Here is a 24097-nt window from a genome sequence, read left to right as displayed (position 1 = left end):
GAAGCTATTGGTACCAAAAAAAAAAACAAAAAAAAACCCCAGCAAATAACATGTAGAGTTAATCGTATCATGTAGCAGTGGAAAATGCTAAGCAAATTAGTGATTTCACTTATGCGCAACAGTGCAGACGAAACAAATATCTCTTTGTCCTGGTCATCTAAGCATCATAAGGTCCCATATAGCGAACCTTAAGAAACCAGGATCAAACAGAAATTTTACTTAAATTAGTGTCATAGTGCCATATGGCTGGGGTTCGAGATACGGTACTTCAGGTGTGAAGTGATCTTTCTTGCAAGGTCTTTCTAAAGGTGTTTACCCAAAACATTAGAACTTACAACTTCAACCTCCATGACACATGCGCCACAACATAGAGGGGGTACTTTCCTTTACATCTCATCCTTCTACTAAATTACATAGACCTAAATGTTGGCATGCTTGCAGTCCCCCTGGGCTCTACTTGTGGTCCTAAATAGGCTCCTCAAATTATAATTCAATTCATGTTTTATTGAAATCCTTATTTTTCTTCTCTGTTATTGATAACGTTGTTTAAATCATAATGACTAGTTCTTAATATTTATCCAATGCATTTCGGGTATTACCCTTCGTCAGGGAAACAGTCCTAGAATAAACGTATAATACGCACGGGCGCACACTACAAAGTACGGTCTCACTAATGGAGTGATACTAACATATTCGCAAACAGGTTGATTATGCAAAATTCGTTTTTGCTTTTTTCCTTTTGCTTCTTTTTTCTTTTTTTCTTTCTCTTTAACTTGAAAATATTCACTATGAATACAACTTCATGCATCATGGAAAGTTTTTGCTTATATTCACGATATGGATGCTTATATTCACAATATGGATCTTCATAAGATATTATTATGAATACCCAGACATACTTTTTCATCTCCTCATTGTATTATACGTTTATTCTAGGACTGTTTCCCTGACGAAGGGTAATACCCAAAATGCATTGGATAGATATTAAGATCCAGTCATTATGATTTAAACAACGTTATCAATAACAGAGAAGAAAAATAAGGATTTCAATAAAACATTAATTGAATCCCAACAAAAGAGTTGATTCATAATTTGGGGAGCCTATTTAGGACCACAAGTAGAGCCCAGGGGTACACATCACTTTCAAGTATGTGCTGAAATCCATTTATACACGATGTTCCTTGAACGGAAGACGTTACCCCGAGGAACACACTCAACATTGATTACTGAAATACCAACCAATCTGAACCTGGTTGTCTGCGCGTATAAACTTTCGAAGTTATGCTTGCATTCCCGCCATTAAAAAATACACCACATGAAACATTTTTTTATTTCACACCACAAAAACACTGCTGAAAACAAGCATTATTCATTACTACTTTTGGCATGAATACATTTCACTTTTGCTACATTTGAGAAAAATGCACAACATTCTAAGAAATAAGTTTCTTCTAAAATCATGAGGGCTGCTTGAAGCTCTAGTTAGGTTCCCTGCTATTTACTTCCTTCTTTCCTAAACAGCTCTGGTGTTCTTTGAAATGCAATGGGGCTGAAAAGGCCAAGATAACTCCTTTAGATGTATGTATACTGCTCCTTCAATCTTTTATCTTTCATCTTGCTTACAGAAGTCCCGCCTCAATGTCATTTCTTTGGAGGCAAAAGCCACAACTCCATGCTCTCTATAAGCTGAAGGCAAATCAAGCAGTCTCATGCTGCCCAGGAATGCCAGCCGTACTACACTCTTCTTAGTCACCCCCCCATCATGGTGCAAGTTCTTCACACTTTTATATTGTTTTTGGTCTCCGATAATGCTCAAAGGTTCTGTGTGCATCAAGAACTTTACTCTTAAGTGTCATAATTTGGGGTGCGATTTAGATATTGGCAGAAAGGGTATTCAGTCTCCATTGCTGAAGGTACACCGCCTGATTTTCAGATGGCCGGGCCTTCAGTTTATAGACAGTGGAGATTACTCCATCTCTTCCGCTTACATACCCCTCCGATGGCCTGACAGTACTGTTCATCAGAGATTTACCCATGTATCCACCGACCTGATTTAGAGTGGGTTGGCGCATAGCTAGTTTTTAGTTTTACAAACCGCCACCTAAAACGTTGAGGTATGTCATAGTAAAATGTTTTCTATGACCCTTATCTTGTGGAAGAACACTCTCATGTTGAGGGGGTCACCCCTTTTTTAATTTTCAAAAATAAAATCCTGCTTTGGAAGTTTTTTAAAAAAGAAAATGAAAGTGTGCTGTGTGATGCTGTCACGTTGACAGCACAGCAATGCAGACTTTCTTTGCATTTAAAGGAACTGTTGTCACATTAGTTCCTGTAAATGCAAGAGATGTACCCTGGAGTGGCAGACATCTCTAAATGTGGTTGGCGATGTACCCTCACCAAGTACTAACACCGTCCGCCAACATTTAAATCAGGCCCTTATTGCAGAGAATGAGATGTTCATGCCTTCTGCACTACTTTTACAATGTGGAGGATGTGAATGTACCAACCCCACCACCATTAAAGGGATACATTCCCTCTGGTGCTCACACGAGAGGGTTCCCTTTTTATACCCTTACTTCAGGCAGAAAGCAAAGAGCTGCCCTCAGGGGCATATCTCATCCCCCAAACACCAATCAAAATAGGAGACAAAACTTTGAAAGAGGAGAATCACCCCTTTTCAAAAGTACATCTCTGAATTGGACCCTGCTCATAGATCACCGCAAGAGGGTATTCTCTGAGCAGAGATCCACTCACTAGCCAGCAGGAATGGCTTCAAGGCAGGAGCATACCAATGCATGACCAAGTGCTTACCTCATAAAAATAGCATTTTCAACCATTCTGCCCCCTGGAGTTTTACCCCCAATTAGCCCACCCCAAGAGGGTAGAAAGTCCAGTAGACACCAGGGTTTATACATTTTTTAAAAACGACATCAGGCCTCATCCACAACCCCAAACACCCCTTTTGTCCCATTTAGAGCATGTTGTGGGGCTTCCACCCCATGTGCCCTCCCTAGACAGAAAGCACTCTGATACTAGGGTTTCAATTTGTATTAAGAAAAATAGAAAGAGTTGGAGGCCAGTCCATCCTGACATTGGACCACACTCCACACTAGAGCTCTAACACTCTTTTGACCCTCCTTCTCCCCCAGATTCAGTTTGCCAACTCTAGGTGGCTAGAAAGTCCATTAGACACCAGGGTTTACAACCACCCATAGCCCCATACAGTCTTTTTTCTCCCTTCAGGGGCACATTTGGCAGTTACACAATAGCAATGGTGCTATGTTTCATAATGCAAGAAATTGAAATGAGATATCTATCCAGTGTTGTTAAAGACAATCATAATTAAGGTATCTATCTAGTGTTGTTAATCTAGTGTTGTTAAATACAGCCATAATTAAGGTTCAGCCCCTAGAGCCTCTTTGCTATTGCTCATGCTGCACTAATGATAGCTACTTCTCTGTCATGGGTCACACCTGTTGATGAGCAGCATTTCAACAAAATTACTGTCTTTTTGCAATGTGTCCTAATTTACATTTTCAGAAGATCTTCACAGTGGCTCTAAACAGGAAACAATTTAGGCAAATGAGCAGTGAAAAAACACTGAGTCACGAAATGGTAAGAACACAGCAACACACAAAACATTTGCATGTATTCAGGATGCAGTAACACCAGTGAACCTCAGTATGTCAAGATATAAGTGCATGGTAACATATAGAACAGTGACTATTACCAGAGTCACTCTTTCCTCTGTGCAAAGAGACTCATGGCCCAGGTTTCTGAAGAGTCATATCTGGGATGAGATCCTTTAGATGGTAGACTGACTAGGGTCAGTGAGTGGGAGGGTGCAAGATATTTTTATTTTATCAAGACGATTGAAGCATAATAAAAAAAACAGACAGATTGATAGCCAAGTGATACAGAAAAAGAGATGGGTGCAGTCATCAAAGCCAGTCTTCTAAGTCACTACAAATGTCCACCGTATCAAGGTTTTGGGGCAGTCATGATCAGCATCACAGCTTTAGTAGTAATATATAATGCCAAAGGTATCAGGGGTTCCTTGCTAAGAGGTATTTGGGACACGGTCTCCAGACCCACCAAGTTGATTACTATTCACTTGTTAAGACGAGAGGTGTTTGGCAAAACAGGAACAGATGATTTAATTAAACACTGCAGCCGGGAGTACAACATACAGAAACAGGTCTGAGCACTGACTCAAAGTACAATAGTTTTGAGCGTCTTTTTAAATATTTCTTGAAGCATCATAAACAAATACATAGATCCTGTTTAGGGGAGGAATGTAGGCCTAGTCATGGGGCCATAAATTACTTGCACCTGATGACAAATGCAGGTGTGTTTCCACCTTACATGGACTAATTGAGGGCCAGTGGGTAATGTGTCCGTATGTCCGGCATGGGAAGTGCGTGATCGCTGTGTGTGCTGTCTCATGATAGGTTGAGTGTTCATATGGCATCTAATTTTATGGTGTTGTTGGAACGTGGACCCCTCCAGCAATGTGCGTTTTATTAGGCTCACTCTCTGCGGACTATTGTCGTGTTGCTGCCTATGTGTGGGACTAATATGGGTTTTTTCCTGTTTGCTCGTTTGCCCTGCTGGTTACATACCACTCCACCTGTGATTTGTCAATCAGTAGCCTCAGGCTTAGGTCACAGGGCCTGCCTGAACTTGTATTTCTGACCCAGGGTTGATGGAGAGGTCATAACCGGAGATTTTGACAACAGTGATTTGATTTCGTTTTTTTACATATGTTATGTTATGTTATATAAATGTATTACGCGCACGGCTACTCATGAGTGTCCCGGTGCGAGACCAGCAAGGTACGGCAGTGGGCTTCAGGTAAATAAATGAGTTTTTAGCTTCTTCTTAAATACAACTGGATCCAGGATGGTACGCAGGACCAGAGGAAGAGCATTCCATGCAACCGCTGCTTTCACTGAAAAAGAGCTGCCCCCTATTCTCTGACGCTTAAAATGTGGGACCTGGGCAAAGCATAGGGACGAAGAGCACAGGGAGCGAGCAGGAACATAGAAGGATAAACGCCTCTGCAGGTAAAGAGGGCCACACCCATAGAGCGCACCGTGGGCCAACGTCAGAAGTTTAAATTTCACTCTGGCTGTCATGGGCAGCCAGTGAAGAGAGCGCAACTGATGATGCACACTGTCCCTGGCTGACAGACCCGATAAAAGTCTGGCTGCGGTATTTTGGACCACCTGTAACTTCTTCAACAGGTAGCCCGGGATATCAGCAACAAGGGCATTGGCATAATCCAGCCGAGATAAAATCAACGCACTAGTGATCGTTTCCCTTGCTGCAAGCTGCAGAAGGGGAAAGAATCTTCTAAAAGATTTAAGCAGGCCAAAACAATTGCCGGCCTGCTTCTTGATGTGTACTGAAAAGGAAAGGCCTTCATCAAACCAAACCCCCAGGTTTTTTACTGGCTTCCCAGTTGAAGTTGGTAGTGGGTACTCGGGAGGCCAGAGCTGCTCTCTGAAGTTAAGGGGAAATGTGCCAAAAAGCAGAATCTCTGATTCCCCTTCATTGCATTTGAGGTGTGCCTCCGGCCAGCGATTTGAAGATAGATGAAAGGCAATGTTGGACCAGTAGTACAGAGTCCGCACCTTTGTCCCAGGTAAAAAGCAGCTGGGTGTCATCCGCATATGCTAACACCTTAGCCCCCAGCTCCTCTGCCAGGTAAATCAGAGGAGTCACATAGATATTAAATAGGAGGGGACTAAGGGAGGATCCCTGCGGGACGCCCGTTGTTACCGGCTGAGGGGAAGAGAAGGACTGTGAAATCCAGATCTGCTCGGACCGCCCTTCCAGGAAGGACCAAAACCAGCCCCACACAGTGCCTGACAGACCAATCTTGGCCAAACGTGACAAAAGAAGTGAGTGCGGGACCGTGTCAAACGCAGCTGAGAGGTCGAGCAAGATCAGCGCAGCCCTCCCGCCTGCGTCCAGACAGTTCCGAATAGCCTCCACCACCTCAACCAGCACCATTTCTGTGCTGTGTGACGCCCGTAACCCAGATTGAGCTGGGTGTAGTGTATGTATCATGTATCATTGCGTACATCAACATAAATATTAACGTTCTCCCCTCTAGTTAAATGGCCTACTACATCATTTACCCCATACTTCATGACAGTCACATTGTTAGGCGCTTGTTGTGTTTCGGTTTTAACTATTACTTCTTCCCTAGTTACTTGTATTCTACCCATTTTGAGGACTGTGTTTTTACAGCAGAAAACACCTACTTGTAGGAAACCTCACAAGAACAGTACAAACATGAGAATGTACAGCAATGATGTGCACAGTCCTGTCACCCACTGGGGGAGATAGGAGAACCAACTGATGTACCAGTCCTGTGCAGGTGCACCTCCCTCGTTACAAATGTTTGTTTGTAAACTATGCAGTGCCTGGATGGCAAGAGTCAGAGTCCCATTATCCATGTCAGTGCCTGGGATAAATGTGCAACTGGACGCACTGATCTTGGCTCACACTGCTCCCTCCATTGCGGTCATCAAATCCAACACATATCGATATAGCATCACCATGAGGCGGATAACTCTTAGTTCTTACTTGACTGAATTAAGGCCGAGCTCAGTACTGTTCATCATTTTCATAATTTCCCATCATGTTATTTGCAACCAGTGGGTGTTGACTTTCGTCTGCACAGTGAAGAAGGATATGGACCCTCCTACATTGACTTGTGTGTCAGAAAACAGTCTGAATTCTTCCAGAATGTCCTTGAACTTAGCCCAGCTAAAATAATCAGGAGTTATTTTTTCTCAAGCCTGATGCCATAGAGTTGTTTTCTTCTGTAGCAGATGTTGGTACAACTCTGACAGATCTTCTCCAGGACTGACCAGGGTATGGATGTGTAAGGAGACCAGGGAGAATATGCCACGCCATCCGGTGGCGAGCTGGGTGTAGGCAAATTCACTGCATTGCCAGTAGGTATTCATCAGCGTGGAGGTGCCCAATTGCATGTCTGGTATGCACAGTATTGAGCCCCAGTTCTCATTTGTGCCAAGTGGGATTGTTCCTTTACCTCTGTAAGAAAAGGCTCGATAAAAAAGATCTACTTATTTTTCTTCTGAATTTACATGTTTTGAACTAACAATTGCACTTTCTTTTAGGTTGTGACCCTTCATATGCATTTTTTGTTTTCGATTGTGAAATATCTATTCTGATGCATCTATGTGAATAGTATTGAGCTCGGAGAATTAGCTGTAACTAGTAATCTTCGTGTTTTTATTTCCCCAACGATCAGGGTGGAATCCAATATTGTTTGATCCCAAAAAGCTAGAGCATGTCAGTCCCTTAAATTGTTCCCAGCTATCATGGAGTCGTCGCTAAAGCACATGCAAACCAGGTTTCCCACATAGATTAAAATATGTAGCAAGTATTGCAGGTACACACGCTCCCCTGGCCAGAGGGGGGAACCTTCGACACTAACATAGTCAAACACACGAGAACACACATTCAGACCAAATACATAGGGCAAAAGAAGAGCAGAAGAGAAGCACTGTTAGAACTGTGGGCCATCTTTGAGGAGGCCCAGACTGACAATCCTATCCTAGAACCTGCAAGTAGAGCGTCCGAGCCTCCCCCTCTGTATGTAGGAATGGAGGTGCTCTCTCCAGTGCCTGACATCCCCGCATTAGGTTATGCCAATTCACCGGTCGAAGAAGCAAGAGGGTCTCCCACCGTACAACAAAGTACTAGACCAAGACAAAGGATGCCAACAGACCACCAGGCCCAGGCAATCCCAGCATCACCCCAGCCCAGTGTTAGAACTCTGCGAAACTCAACCCTTTGTCCATTGCGTTCAACCCATCAAACGCTTGCGCCACAGAGAATGTCCACTCCCACCCGTCCGGGTAAAAACACTCCCCAGCCCTCCAATCAGCATCGGGGGTGAGGGTGCCTCCTGGACCTATTACATAGCAATCATGGGCTGGCCCTGAGAGACATAATAGCAAGAGACAAAGTAGAATGCATTGCCTGTCTGTTTTGTGCCCTACTAGCAGACTGTACTAAGGAGGGGAACCGATTCGGATAGTCCTAAAAGTCAGGGTGGGTTCGACCATAATATCCTAAATCCCTTTAATATTTAGTTTTAAACTTTCCCATCCACCACACTAATAAAGAGATACCTAGGGATGAGGAATTTGTATTTAATTGCTATGCCCCCCAGATAATTATATGAAAAGAGCTCCCTGGAATATTGTTGAGCTCACCTTGACCTTTAAGAGTCAGCGCGAACCAGATTATGAAGCATGCCACTAGTAGAGTGGATGCGGTTTAGTTACAAAAAAGGATTCCTTTCCCTTTTTGCCACCTCCTTTTGAAGTGGTGTATAGGTTTGGCACGTAACAACCCTCTTCTAAAATGTGTCTCTTCTCACAGAGTGTTACCTTGATGTTGATTGCATATTTGTTTAGGGAGGATGAAATTCATCATCCTTTGACATAATAAAGGATCTCTCAGTCCTCCAGGTTCGGCAGTTCTCCCAACCTCCCTTACCGAAGTTCTGAATAAGTACATAAATATATATATATATAATTTTATTTCGCTGAAAAAAGAATGGTTAAAGTAACGTTATGCATGGCTTATGGATTCACATATTCCATCACTTATGACATGTTCTATGACATCATTTATGACATCTCTGATGACATCTCAAATGAGATCATTGATGACATCATTGATAACACAATCCAAGCTGTGTTTCTGCACATATTGCACATATTGCTCCATAACTTAGTATGGCATTAGAGGCCTGAAAGTAAGTACGAAATAGCTCCAAAGAATATGATTAATTATTAATGGCATCGCAGGTACAACACTCGTAGATGTAGAAAGCATGGGTTATGTGCAACATTGCCCTTATACCCTACATACAATGACCCTATAGCCCCCTCAGGGCCTAATGTTTTTAAAGGGGAGCAGACTATTAGGCTCTGGGGAGCCCATTGGCAGGTCCTGTTTTCATGGGGAGGGGGACCATGTGACCCCCCTCTCCGAGTCTCATTCGACCCTGGGGACCCCATCCACAAGGTTTGTCATATTTTTAGGGGGAGGGACACCACGTGACCCACTGCCTACGCATTATTAGGCCCTGCGGACCCCATCCCCAAGGCCATTTTTTAATGAATGGGAAGGGGTCCATGTGACCCCCTCCCAGAGCCTTTAAAAGGCCCTGGGGACCCTGTCTCCGGAGCCATATCTCTTTTAAAGAGGTGAGGAGCCATGTGGCCCCCTCTCCAAGTTTCATTAGGGCCTGGGTACCCCATCCCCAGGGCCTTTTTTTTTATTAAAGGGGAGGGGTAGCACATGATCCCCCTCCCCAAATATTTAGTAGGCCCTGAGACCCAATCACCCAGAGCCTTTTTTAATTAAATAGCAGGGGGGCACTTGGTCCCCCTCCCTGAGACTTTTTCTTTTATTTAAGGGTGGCACGCAGCCCACCTATCAGAGACTTATTAGGTCCAAGGGACCCCATCCGCCAACGCCTTTTCTTTTATTAACGGCGAGAGAGGCCCCGTGACCCCCCCTCCCAAGCCTAATTAGGCCCTGGCATCCCATCCCCAAGGGCTTTTTTTTTTTTATTAAAGGGAAGGAGGGCTGCTCAACCCCCCTCACCGATTCTTTTCCCCAGGACCCACATTATTAAAAGTGGCCCCAAACCCAGGGCACCCACCATACACAATTTTGGGAGCTGTAGAGAGCTGCAGCGGGAGCCAACATTGCTCCTGCCCGCTGTGAGCAGCTACGTATGTTGCTTCCTCCAGGTGGGAATAATATTTTGATCTGTTTCCTTGCTCCATCACTGCAGGCAGGTTAGCAGATCAAAAGTCAGCTCTAGCTGTCAGGAGCATTTTTAAAGCTCCAGCCCGCTGGGAGCAGACCTTGAGCTTGCTCCCGGAAGATTGAAAATGTTCCCCCCATGTGGGAGCAAACACAGGTTTCACAAGACGGTGTCCAAAAAGACATGCACACCTTGAACAAGTGCAAAGGCAGCCCACTGTCCACCACTCTTCCCTGCTGTCACTCAGCACGCCGCAGTCTGCCCTGTGCTGACGCTCGGTTGAGGACTGGATGATGAAAATTAAAATGGTATTGAATTAACATTTTTTTTTTTCATCTCTGGGGCTTGGGGGGGGGAGGGGCGATCCTCCTTTGCGCCAATGGAGGAGCAACACCTGAGTTCACCCGACTCAAAAGACTGAGAGATTGGTGGGCAGTGTAATCCGCCATGTCTGTGGCTGAGTAAGCTAATAAAATACAAGTAAGCTAAGTAAATACGACCCTGTTTTCGAGAAAGATACTATTACTTGCATTAAAATTTAAATGGTCCTCATTTTACTCCAAAATGTTGTTTTTTTGTTTGATGAATAGGGAGCTTGGCAGTCGGTTTTGGAGTATTATGCTTCCTCTCTTGTTCATAGTCTCACATTAAAATACCTGCGAAAGTGCTCTGCTGGCGGAGATGCGGAAATCCAGCACAGGAAAGACTTTACCATTCAGCACCTTATTATCATCCCCTCAACCTAGTTTGACCCTCGGTCATCCCTAGATTTCCAAAAACATGCAATGAATAAGCAATAATGTGTACATAATTATACATTTATAGAAACACAAGGCAAGAAGGAATATTCAATACAAAGAGCTGATAGAAAATTTTAACCTGTTGAAATACAATATACACCACAAAAATGGAACACGCAGGTCATACATTTGAAGTGCAATAGGAACACATAAACGCCTCACTTCAGTAACAAGGGATCCACACAACTCACAAAAACAGTTCCGAATTTCTGTAAAATCATTCTATACCGTCTCTTTTAGGATACAGGAGTACTAACGTTGTCAATTTAGACATTTATTCCAGCCAGATCTCATTAAACTTTTGTTTGGACCTCTACCGCTTCAAAATTATTTTCTTTCTAGCATCTATTGCATTATGCAATATTAAAGTGGGATATGAATGTAATATGATGAGACAGTAGATAAAAGCGAGTTATTAGTTTGGTCCTGGAAATTCAAATCTCACTTACTAACTGTTAGTACAATCCCTGTTTACCTGATTCTGACACACAAATCCTTCTATCATGTCACTCTTACTTTATTTTTTTTATTTTTGCATCAGCGCATAAACCGCTTAATTAGTTTTTCAGCATCAATAACTGCATTATCAATTGCCTGCCCCCGCCAGAGTGCTGCTCTAATTAACAAGCTTCTAGCTGCAGGTGCATACATTTACGGAGCAAAGGAAACTCATTTACAAAAGAATTGCCAATGCCATGTTGAAAACCTCTTGAAGTCTAATGTGGAGCGCCCTGGAGCTGTTTACACCCTACCGCCTTAGCAACCTGAATTACAAAGGCGGCTCATGCAATATATTACGATAAAAACTGTAATGGACTAAGGGGCTATTGGATTAAGTGCAAAAGACTATTATTCACGGTATTATTTAAAACACATCCACAACTTCATTTGTCATCGAACTCCATAGGACCCAGGAGCCTCAGAGTGTTTGGGGCTGTTAATTGACACAAGTTGTTTCATCTCTTGTTATTCAAACATGCATTTGAATTGTTATTCAAAGCATGAAAAGAGACCACAAAACACTTCATTACACAAATGTTTCTCGAGCACAAAAGTACTATGTACAATCACATCACAAATAGGTCTTGGAACCAGTACATTACAACTTTGGGATGACAGGAAGGAGCCATATAACTTGTACTGGTCAATGGACTAGAGAACATGGCTTGGGGACACAGCTGTCCTAGAGCACCCCCAGGCTTTGTCACCTTGTAGTAAGCAAAATATCACAAGAGAAAACGTCGAGTGTAAAGTGTTGTCTATTTCAAGATGCCCACAGCCAAGACACACCTTCCAGTCTGAGGTTCCAAAGCAGCTGGTTACCAAAGAACACCCTGGCAGTCAGCGTTCCAGAACCACCCCAACATCCTATATATCAACAGGCTGCGCTTGCAGGAACTAAACAGTACGTATAGCTCCATATAACACACCTATTCCAGAAAATGCACAGGCCAGGCCAGGCTATTACTTTACAACCTGTTTTGCAATCTAAAATATGGCAAGCGAGAATATATGGCCCTTTACGTGACAGCTGAGGCGCATCCTGTCTCACTGCAGGCCCCGTGGTGCAGGGTCCCTGCAAGCCTCCCTGCCATGGTGGCACCTCAGCCACTTAAATCTATCAGCAGACTACAGCCTGCTGTGTTCTTTGTGCGTAGACAGTGAGGTGAGTGCTGCTCTGCAAAAGCAAACTGAACAAGCATTGGCATAGCCAATAGGTCTCACCTTTGGGACCTTATAAGTGTTTAGCCATGCAACAGTTGATGTTGTTGTATCAAGGAATTGTGCAGGATAACCAAACACTTATAAGCTCCCAAAGGTGAGACCTATTGGCTTTGCCAATGCTTGTTTTCATTTTACTGCTGTGCGAAATGGAAACCATACCTGGGATACCAAGAATCTGTTCAATATTATTGAAATTGTCTTCCAATACGTACTTGCACGTGAGAAAGATACACAAGTGTACTTTCTGGTCCTACTTTTAAACTCAAAAATAGCTGCTTTAGAAAAAACACAGCGCAATCGGCCCCCACCCCTCCAAACCGCAGCCGACACTCCTCCCAAATACTTGACAGTTAATAAAACTGCCCCTCAGGGATCCTGCTGTATGTGCATATTTAATGCCAGCACACAAGTAATTTTCATTATTTTCAGGGTTTGGGCAAAGCATATCTTGAGCAGACCCATTTTTATTTTCACACACAGGTGGCAAAGTGAAAAACATTGCAAGTTTACACACCCCTAGAAAAAGCCACTGAGGACTGAGAAAGTGTAACCACGGTGCTTTTAACTGTGTGACCTGCAGCAGAAGTCTTTTTTTCACTTTACTGCTGTGCGAAAGGGAAACCATACCTGGTATACCTGGGAACCGAGAATCTGTTCAATATTATTGAAATTGTCTTCCAACATGTACTTGCACAAGAGAAAGATACACAAGTGTACTTTCTGCTCCTACTTTTAAACTCAGAAATAGCTGCTTTAGAAACCAGGAGGTTGTGTTGCATGGAACATGTATGTTGGCAGGGTAACACAGCTCCATAGCTTTTCGTATTGCGGAGTGGTGCAAAAGTGTCGGCGAATGAAGTGGGAGAAACGGTAACGCGGTAGAACCCAGTGGAAGGTAGGGCTGGGGAAAAGTCAATGCCTTCAGAGCTACTCAGCGTGAATGCAAACATCCGATGTGCATTATAAACGCACCATAGGAAACGCGGCCTCGGTTACAAACACCTCGTTTTACTGCCTGCAAATAGCCTAAGGCGAGGTGAGAGGGGGGGGGTGTCTGTGGTGAAACTCAGCAAAGTCCGCCCTGGAGCCATCTCACAACCTTATCTGTTCTCTGTTGTTATAACAAGTATGAAGTCTGCAGACTAGGGACATGTGTTCACCACTCAAAGGTATTTCAGTAGAGCTTGGCCAGAAGTCAATGGACAGCCTTTACCTTACGGGAGCGAGCAGCGCCAGGCGCGGTAATTGCAAACAGACGGCGCCGCTGCTCGCTCCTGCAAGGTAAACGCTATACATACATGAGTACTGATTGGAAACAGTGCAGTACATGCACTTTTTCCCCAAAAAGTACGGAGTGATTGCAAGAGGTCACTCCAAACTAGCGCTTGCGCGCTGCGTAGGCGAGACCTAAAAAGCTATTGTTTTATGGCCAAATTCACAAAATGCCTTTGCACTCGTGGAGGAGGTCCCAAAGTCGTGGTGGGGACCCCGCACTCATGGCAGGACCTCTGTACTGCAATTACCCATTGCGGGGGTCCCACTATGAGTGTGGGGCCCCCGCCGTGACTGCGTGGCCTCTGCCACACGTGCGGAGGCCCTTTGTGAATCGAGCCCAGCTGTTGCAAATCCTGGCGAGGGTCAAGAAGTGGTAAAAGCCTGTCCGTTTTATGGCTAGGTGTGGGCCCACAGAGACAGGCAGGATAAGTGTGAGTGGAGGTACGGTCACATTGTTGCAATCTAGTTGCAAATCCTGAGTGTGCCAAACAAGATTTACAACCAGATCACGAAGAGGCCTAATTCTGCTATTTGGAAATGCATAGCTGCCAGGTTTTTAGATTGCCTGTGTGTGACATTTTTATGGTTTCATTTGGTGCAAGAGTGACGCTCTACTGTCAAATGTGTAACACTTCGAGTGACACTTTCTCACGAGTGAATCAAAGCAATGACAATTGAGTACCTCTCCGTGAGCAGTCCGTTACCATATTCAGACCTGTCACACAACAATGAACATGCGCTTAACAAAAGTCAGGCCTTTTGGCATTGCTAATGCTTATTATTAGTCACAGAACAATGAGTAATAACAATGATTTTGTTGTGAATGATTAGAATTGAAAAGTTTCAATTCTGATAACATTGTGTGAAAATTATACTGTGAACTGTACATTACAAGGCCTTTTCAAGGGGTAGTGGTCTTTGGAGTGTCTCAGTCACAACACTTTCCTCTGCACTCTTTTACTTTGTTAGCCACTTAGACATTTTTCTCCTCACATCTTTCTAAAATCCTCCATCTGAATATCACACACATCATCGCCTTCTGCTACACCACTGCCTTTCCACTGTCTGTCTGCATGTACTTCCTTGTGTCCCCCCCTCTTTGCGACACACACACACGCACACACTCACGCACACACACGCACACTCTCTCTCTCTCTCTTTCTTTCTCTCTTTCTCTCTCTCTCTCTCTCTCTCTCTCTCCTCATCTGTAAATACAGCATTTTCTGTTCTTTTAATTGGTGCAGTCAATATTTTGACTGCTGAATACCATCTTCACATTCCTTCACATAAAACAGTAAATACAATGGCCCATGTGTGACAAGTTATGTGAGAAACTTTCACTGAGCTCCAGAGGTCTCAACAGTGCTCGCCCATAAACACTCCTCCGTAACCTGACCTAGCGGGGGCTTCTTGAAAAGTATTCTCTATATTACTCACATGTTTATGAAACAAAATACACAAACACACCATCTGGCCAAATCATATACTCTTAGGGAAAGGAAAATTAAGTAAAATGTGAATTGTAAACAAAGACTGAATCCCTGAAACGGATTACTGTGAGAAAAGGGTTTACCACCATCCTGTGTGCGTTGTTGAGAGGGCAATTATTGGATGAAGATGCGGTCTGATCTTCTTGGTGACCCACCAACAAGCCTTATGAGAGGGCCTCTTTGCCTTAATCCTCAACTTCAGAGCTATCAATCCTGCTTTGTCATGCATCCCATCCATTACCTGAACTTACCCACACACCTGGAGGAGACACTCCACGGTGTATGTACGATTCAAGAATCACAAGTTGCAGTGAAATAAACTACAGACACATCATTTAAAAGCATGTACGCTTACTGAAAAACGCAGAATGTGAAACGTGAACAGGACGGCTTCAGTCACATAGATATCGATCTGGCTACCAGTCCCCTGCAGTCTGGGTGCATCAGACGGGCTGCTGCTATGTGACTGCTCTTTCAGACAGAGAGTTTCACACTGAGGGGTCTGAACAGAGCTGTGAGCGCCTTAAGAGGCTAGAGACTGTTCTGGTCGAGACGCAGACACACATATTCAATAACATGGATATAAGAGATCCAGTTCTGTTAATGCTGCTGAATTTGCAGCAGCATTTTACGCTTTCAACGACTTAACCCCTGTGGGAAATGCTGGGGAATATATACATATCAAGTATAGGTCTGGCCATCTTGTACACAGCATGAGTGCAGCTGTTTGCTATAGTTCAACATGTTGGTGGCAAGCATACTCTCATATAGCAATACATGGAATGAAATACAATCTGATTGATTGCCACCTTCACAATGAAGGATTGTCTAAGTTGGTGGGATCATTATTTGTACTGACTGCTCCAAATCATCAGGCAGGCACTTTTCCTAATTATATACTATCATTATATATTTAAGGTACCAAAGTGCAACTAAATAACTGCAGCCTACTGGCAATGTTAGGCCTACTAGCCTACAGGCACTTGAGCAATTGAACAAATTAGATATAGATAATAATTGGGCAGATGATCTAAAGGTAATACCTCTACCAGAGTAAGAGTTTCTCGGAGGAATCTCTACCATGCACAAAAAAGTAGCATTGAAACTAAGCAATACAGAGCTCTTCAAACTGGTGCTACATTTCTTTTGTGTACACTCACGTTTTTCTCTTCATTATTTGTCACTATTTGTCATATGTAGTTGTGGGAGGCGGCGGTCTGTTAGGTGGTTCCAAAAGAGCAAATTATTGTGATCAGCTAACAAAATGGGAAACAATCAGTAAACATTAGGGCAGGCTGGAGTCCACTGACTATGACGAATATACAAACGAATTGGCCTATCAACAAGAGGTGTGTATTATTGTCACTTATAATATACACATATCTAAAACATCTTGAAAAAACCCTTGCTTAAAGTAAATTAAATCCACCACAGTTTATGAATATGCGAGTGAGTGACCGATATTATAGAAGTAATCTGGTACATTTTGATCTGACACCTGTTGAGCTTCAAAGAGCATTAAATATGTGTGATGTTTATGCTCAAAACGCTCACTTGTGTGTGTGTATAAACACAACTTCAGCATTTGGATTTATTCAAAGTGGACTAGGGAAACTAGTCAAGGCTGTCATGTATTCTGCAGCCTCTTATCAGGAATTATTTTACACAGCAGAGTTCCTGAAAAACTCTGTGAGGTTTTGTGGCGTTCTGTGGGTGGAGTTGCAATCCCGGCTTTTTTAATAGGGCGTGTGGGGTCAAGCATCCTCCTCATTGTGCTCACTGTCACTAATAGCAAAAACAATGCATTCTAGGGTATTAAACTGCTCAACACAACCCTGTGTATTTGGTTTGTTGGGGTGGATGCAGGTAGCAGGCTGGAATCGAGTGCAGGACTGCCGGAGGCACTGAGGTTGCAGAGCGTCCCCTTCGGTGAGCTGGCAGCATTGGTAACTGTGACCGCCAGGAGTGCATACAAGCTCCAGGCACAGGGTGCTTCCAGGGAGGAAGCATTATTGTAGAATACTTACTGGATCCAGATAATACCCTGCCTCCCCAAGATTACATGTTTACAAACCTCACAAACAGTATTGAGCAGAAAGAGGGAAGGCTTTACAATCAATGCCTTATCGCAGTCGTGAAAGACAAGCAGACAACATAATACACAGCATGTAGTTCACAGACACGTATAAGCGCCAGTGGTGCAGGATAACAATTCGTTTTTGGTACATAAAAGAGGCCTCTAAGCTGTGCATATCCCTGCAATCGGCATTTTCCTGTCAGTTCTACAGATGCCTGATTCACTATATCTTCAGGGCTCCATTTGTTGGGCAATAAAACAGCAGACTGGCGAGAGGGTGTAGTATGTGACATACGGGAAGATGAGAAGACGGGTAGGTGCGGCTCCTCTGAGCAACTGCCAGAACCTGATTGACGGTACTGCACCCTCTCGCCATGACCCAAAGGGATTGCCCCAAACACACAGGAGGTTGTATCACTATAATGAGGATCTAACAGGTCGCACCACTCTGTCTGAGGGAGGCCCGCCCATATACACTTTCACTCACTTACATTCTTTTTCTGGTCCTAAAGAAGCGTCAAGGATCTTGTCTTGAGACCATTAGGGGTGCGAAACATATCGACCCAATAAATATAAAATTATCACCACACATATTTACACCTAGCTACTTAGGGCCATTATAACACTTTAGCAGCCTTATCCTTGCATTTTTTTGTATTTTTGACAGTGGAATCAACCTATTAAATTGACTCACCATTGATATCCTCTAGTCATTTTTATACCCACTCATTACCCTATGAGCACTACCTCACACGGATTATACGGTGAGACTATAAAAGATCTCTGCAAAAGCGACCATTCGGGGGACCCGTAGGGCATCGCAGAGCTGGCCCGGTGAGGAGCAACCACCCGATGATGAAGCATAACATCCCTTGAGATGTGTGAGGGCAACAAGTAAGAGTCCCACGGACTCTTCTTCCCATTTCCTAGACCGACTCTTCTCCTTCAGGAACAGATATCCCTCGTTTTGGTCCATACTTTACGTGGGAGCACAGGCACTAGTCCTTTTTCAGCTCTCAGTCCCCCTTTCCTCTTTTGTTAGAGTTTTTTAACTCATGAACCAAGGATTTCTTAAAGTCATGAGCTATTTAGCCTGCCATTACCACTATGACTAACTCATAATGTGGGTGTTCATATCATGCTATTTAAAAAATAAAAGATTCTGATAAAATTAGAAAACATAAATCAGGGGAATCCCGCTGTAGGGGTTTCCCTTATACAAATCATTACATCAGATAAGGTTTCTAATAAAAGACCGTGGGTCTTTCTTTCCTATTTTTCTGCATTGTCTTATAGAATGCGGACTTTAACCATGTTGGTTGTATAGCGCTTTAGTATAGTTAAAAAAGTGTACATGATTACGAGCATGCCAATGATAAACTCTTTGAGAGTGATGTAAGATTAGATGAGCTGTGGTAGTCCAATGAATAATATTGGATAAAGTATATAGTGAAAACATGTAAGACTGTTTTCTTCTCTATAGTACTTAAACATAAACTTTAATGTGCAGTATTGATAAAACTATGGAAGCCAGGCAATTATTTTGTCATTCAAGGATCAAGTATTTAAGAAGCTTTTCAAATATAACTAAAGAGGGTGCGCATCTTAGCGTTCCTAAGCCCACATTAGAAAAAGCATTTGCAAATCCAATAGGTCTCACCTCTGGAACCTGTTGGCTTTGGTAATGGTTTTTAGCTATACGCTATATAGCTGTGCAGCATGGCTAAAGAAAAAAGAACAAAAAAAGGCGGTAACAACATAGTGGTGGTGTCATTTTGAATTTGTATTTCATTTTTACCAAGTTGGATTGGTAAATAACAATTTTTTAAAAGTCATGTGAAAGTTTTTTTATTTTAAGTGCAGGTAGGAGGAGCAACAAGAAGTCCGCCGGTGGAGAGAAGCATAACAAAGTCAACCATGGAAGATGCCCTATAAAGGACGTGGGTGGGTAAAACTTACACAAAGGACATTGGTGGTAGAAACAACATACAAAGGTGTGGGTAGTGGGAAGCAACACAGAGGGGTCAGGTGTGGGGAAGCATCATGGAGTACGGGGTTCAAAAGCAACACACACAGTAGGTTGGAGTGCAAAGCAACCAGCATGAGAGAGCATCATGGAACAGTTGAGGATGAAGCGCTCAAGTGATATTGTAAGCCACTGGTAGAAGTACATGAGGGCGAGCACAACACAGAGTGCTGTTAGGGGAGAGAAGTCCAGGAAGGAGAGCTAAAAAATACATGTACTCCTTGCATGTGGCACTAATTTGTCCATTCTGAGAATGGCTCACAATCCCTCAATCAACAAGCCAATTTCTCACACACACCGTGTAACGTAGATGCAGAGATAAGCCCGACAGGTGCATTTGAAAATATTTATGAATACTCACTATGCTAAGATTGCATTGGTGAAAACACATTTCCGTTGCATTACTCTGACAGTTCCGCTGCTAAAATATGTAAACATGTGGGTGAGTGAGTGAGTGACCATGCGGGATTAAATTATGTGTGCATAAATCACATGAATTAACTTCCCATCATATTTTATGAGTCAGTTGTAGCATGTAGATGTGTAGTTTTCACATTGCAGACCCTGCAAACAAAGATGTTCTATATGCTAGTGTGTCACTCTTGTTTTAAATGTTAATATTATATTTCCAAGGTGAAGTCACACTTTATTTTGGGATAAAGCTGTAGGAACGGATACCTTTGTGAATCATGGCTTCCGTGTATATTGTGTCCGACACTGAAGATTTAAAAAGTAGATGCTTCTTGGTTTATTTAACAATCTTGAACAGTAAAGGATAATGCGGTCTAGAAGTAGAGGGTTTAACAAAGAAAAGTCTTTTTTTTAAAAACATTTATTTCGTTCAAAATGCATGCCATCTTATAATCAAAGTAGTACAATTGCAAAGGTTAGTGGTATTGTCAGCAGTAAGACAATTTGGGTCTGTAAAAAAGTTCTCTAAAAGTGGAAGACAAAAACAAATGTGGCGAATCATTAATTATTGTGTACCTGTTTTGTCCAAAAATTTTTTGGCTTTGTTGATTAAATGTGTTTGTAACTTGGAAACAGTTAATAGGTAATGTAATGAACCATGTGCGTAAAACACTTCACATTTTATACAGAAAAATGGAAGCAATGGGGGCAAATAAGTTCTGCACTGTTCATACCCGTTATAGATTCTTAAGATTCAGACAATGTAAAATGACATTAACATTTCTTCAGAAGAGGTCCAATATTTCCTATTAAAACCAAGTATATTTGATGGTGAAGATTATGAGATTTTAGTCCAAGCTTTCTAAAAAAATTTACTTGCTCCCCTGTTTTATTTCTTCAACAGAAAAATAGCGGCCTATGATGAAGAAATTCAGAATCTATATGAAGAAATGGAACATCAAATAAAAAGTGAAAAAGAGAAATTTCTCCTTCAAGTAAGTATATTTATTAACAGTGCTTGCATATTTATGACTAACACACTCTATGGATAATTTTCAATAATATTAAAACTCAAATATTTCTGACTTATTTTTATAGAAGGTCAACATTAAATGACAATGCTCAAATCAAATATCTACATTTTTAAGATGCAGGGGGAGGGGTGAGCAAAGATTTAAATTTGACCTCCTAATTTTGGAAATTTCAACCTTCACGAGAGTGGCTGATGCTTCATAACTCAAACTGTAGCTCTCCTTGTGACAATGTGCTACAGGAACAATTAGAAACATCACTTCTGATTTACTTTTGCTTGAGGCTTAACTGGAATCTTTTAATTATTCCTTAAGGATATGTAAAAATCGTGGTATTGTTGTTTCTGCTTGGGACTGAAACTGGAGAAAGTAAATTGTGTATGCCAATGATAATGAGTTGTATCTAGGAGGAAGATATTTTATTTATAAGCAGAGGTTCTAGTGTGGTTGTACATATATAAGCATGCATGAATGTCTGTACATATCTGTGCGCAGTTACCTATGCAGCACAAGCCCAACAATGAAGCACTGAGTGTTGAATAACACTTAAAGTGGGCAGTCCTCGCTAATCCGCGGAAATAGAGTACAGGAGAGTTGGCCTTCCTAACCTAGTGGAAGTCCAAGGGGGGTTGTTTCACAGCAGCATGTGTTTAATAAAGCTGTTTCCCTATTCTAGTATTGTTTTTAAGGTTAGACCACCTTGTTGAATGCCTTGTTGCCATCAAGCTATAATGCTGCCCCTTGGGAAAAACCTTCGCTAAAAATAAATTTGATTGAAAGCCTGATTGGGGTGAGTGAATGATGGTATAGGTTATGGATGTGATAATTGGTTAGGTTTTGAGTATTAGACAAAAATACAAGAGAATGAATGAATTGCTGATTAGATGGTTTGGTTAAATCTCTGATTAATGCCAGCTATAGATTCAGGATACCACAAAGCAAATGAAAGAGGTATGGGAGCCTTGATTTTATTGTCCTATTAAGTACATTTGGAAATTGAGTTGGGCTGGGGATATTGGGGGATCAGAACGTAAAACAGGGGCCATTTAAAGTGTTCTGCTAAACTTGCAGAGTTTTACTCTGCGGAGTTCAGAGAAGTTGCCCAAAAACTCGGCTAGACGCTGCAGAGTTCCACGAGAGGTGGGCTTGTGGCACGTTGTGCTGCTCACACTGATTTTTAGTGCTGAGAGCTTGTCCAGTGCAAATGGCACCACGCAGAACGCTAAGGGCACTGCTTTCTTTCATTCTCAACTCTAGTGGTAGCCCCCTGCTGCAACTGCCCACTTTGAGAAATCTCGCCAGGATGCAGTCTATCGCTTGATTTTCTCAGGTGTACTCACCAGCTGTGCGCATGAAGAAACTCTGCCACACGGCAGTCAGTAGACATTTTCCAAAACTCCTTGGAGTGCGGAGTGGGCAAAACTCTAAAAACTCCTCAGGAGGAGTGGAATTTACCACCCACCCTTACTTCTGCAGTGGTCATGGTTTCAAAGTAGGATTGGATAGAGGACTCTGAGCTTCTATTAAAGGTACCAATGGATTCTCAACCATATTCTGCACTTTGGATATCATTTCAAGGTGGGCACTACTTCACTGTATCCTGGGACCAGCCTGCTAAGCAAGGATTATATTGCCCCTCACTAGAATTTGGAAGCCAATAGGAGTGCTACCTGACAGCCTTTTTAAGAAGCATTGTCCCCTCAGGATTTAGTTGGCTTATGTAACTTTGTAGGTCGATGAAAATATTTAGCTAATCGAGATGGAAGTTAGAGACGCTCTTTCAATTGATTGTTTAATGGGCAATGTCCTCGAGGCGGTTAAATAGCTGCATGAACCGGGAGTCCTCTATGAACATTCCAAGAGTCATGGGCCAAGATCAGAGGCTTTTCAAAACCAGGATAAAGATTCAGCCCCACCAAGGTGAGTCCCAAGAAAGCACCAGTAACAGCAGTGCAGCAATACATGGGGCACGAGCCAAACCCCGCTGCACAGCTGCCAAGTCCTGCACCCAACTTGCAGCTTGCAGCCAAAACCCACTGTACAAGTCCTTGACTGTTTGCCGTAGATGTTGGCCATAGGACCGCATCCCACCATGAGCAGCCTGAAGGCATGCACAGCATGATAGGTTCTGGACTGTGACCAGGCCTTTCCCAACCGCTGCTTATGAACAAACCCCAAGTGTACCCATTGACCAAGTGCAGCCATAGTGTACTAAATACTTTTTTCCCATTTATTTTGTTTCAGGATTTGCATCATAAACCTCTTTATACACAGACCATAAATGCTAATATCTTACAAACCTCTGAACTGATTGACACCAAAGCAAGTAAATACACTTCTTTGAGTAAAGTTCTCTTTATGTGCCAAGTTTCTTGAAATTCTGTTCAGCCATGTTTTCTCTACTGAGGAGCAAAGAATATTATGGAGTTAAAATGTTAAATACCATGTTTGAGACCCACCTATCTTCAGCCAAAATCTGCAATAAAAATCCCAAAGTGGGTGTACATTTTTGGAAAGTTTGTGTAGATGCCTTGAATGGCACCAACGTTATTGAGAAAACCAAAAATGACTTCATTTTCCTTCTCTTTCTTTTTCTGTTTCTACATTAAAAAAACAAAAATATACTAAAATAATTCAATGATTTGCACCTCTATCATGCACTGCTTATAACTGCTTATATTGCATCACTCATGACATGTTAAACCATATGATTGAGGACATCACTAATTATATTTAAATATCAATATTGTTGAAATTACTAATGAGATCAATTAATCATTCTGATTGTACGCTATAAGCTTTGTGAACAAGGACTTATACACCAACAAACATCGATGGTTGGACTCATAAGCTTGTCTTTACTGAGGGTTGGGTGTAAGGCCTTCGTGGAGACTTGCTACTGAATCCAAGTCCTGAAGCAGATTGAAAGCCGTTTCTAGCTCGTGGCTATGACTGAGATCTCCTGAGTGATGTCATCAGTGAAGCAATTTAACATGTCATGTGTGATGCAATGTTTGAGGTCATAAGTAATGCATGATGTGGCACAAGCTATAGTTAGTTCACTAAACTATAACTGCCATAGTTCAGTGTTTTGGTGGGCTTTTTAATGCTAGCTTGTGTTTCATTATAACATCTATTAACTTCTCTTTAATCATTGGTTTTTCTGTGAATTTCTGTTTTAGTTGTTTTAACATAAGCTGTGTTCTAACCTTACTAATATGATATTTTAACCTTGTTTTTTCAGTAGTGATATATAGAATATGGGTAGGCTGAGTAAGCAGATGTGGAAAGAGGGTGCTGTGCTTCTGCAGTTACCTCTCTTTTTTAATTGTTTTTAGTCCCATTAAAAATACATTAAGCCTCAAATTAATCAAAAACCATACCTCCCCTCAAATTTCTACCCTGGTTGTTTCATGCCCGTATTAACATC

The 24097-nt window shown here is 42.4% G+C and overlaps 1 protein-coding gene across 1 annotated transcript in view; it reads left to right on the top strand.

The window, feature by feature from the left end:
• The window catches only part of CRACR2A (calcium release activated channel regulator 2A), a 727465-nt gene that overhangs the window by 375248 nt on the left and 328120 nt on the right, over positions 1 to 24097 (top strand). The window contains exon 6 of the mRNA XM_085652578.1: positions 20541 to 20631. Coding sequence (XP_085508704.1) covers positions 20541 to 20631 — 91 coding nt within the window. The remainder of the gene's footprint in view (positions 1 to 20540; positions 20632 to 24097) is intronic.

Source organism: Triturus cristatus, chromosome 4_1 (assembly GCF_964204655.1).
Source record: "Triturus cristatus chromosome 4_1, aTriCri1.1, whole genome shotgun sequence".
In the NCBI taxonomy this organism is placed as follows: Eukaryota; Metazoa; Chordata; class Amphibia; order Caudata; family Salamandridae; genus Triturus; species Triturus cristatus.
This window is presented reverse-complemented; position numbering and strand designations above follow the sequence as displayed.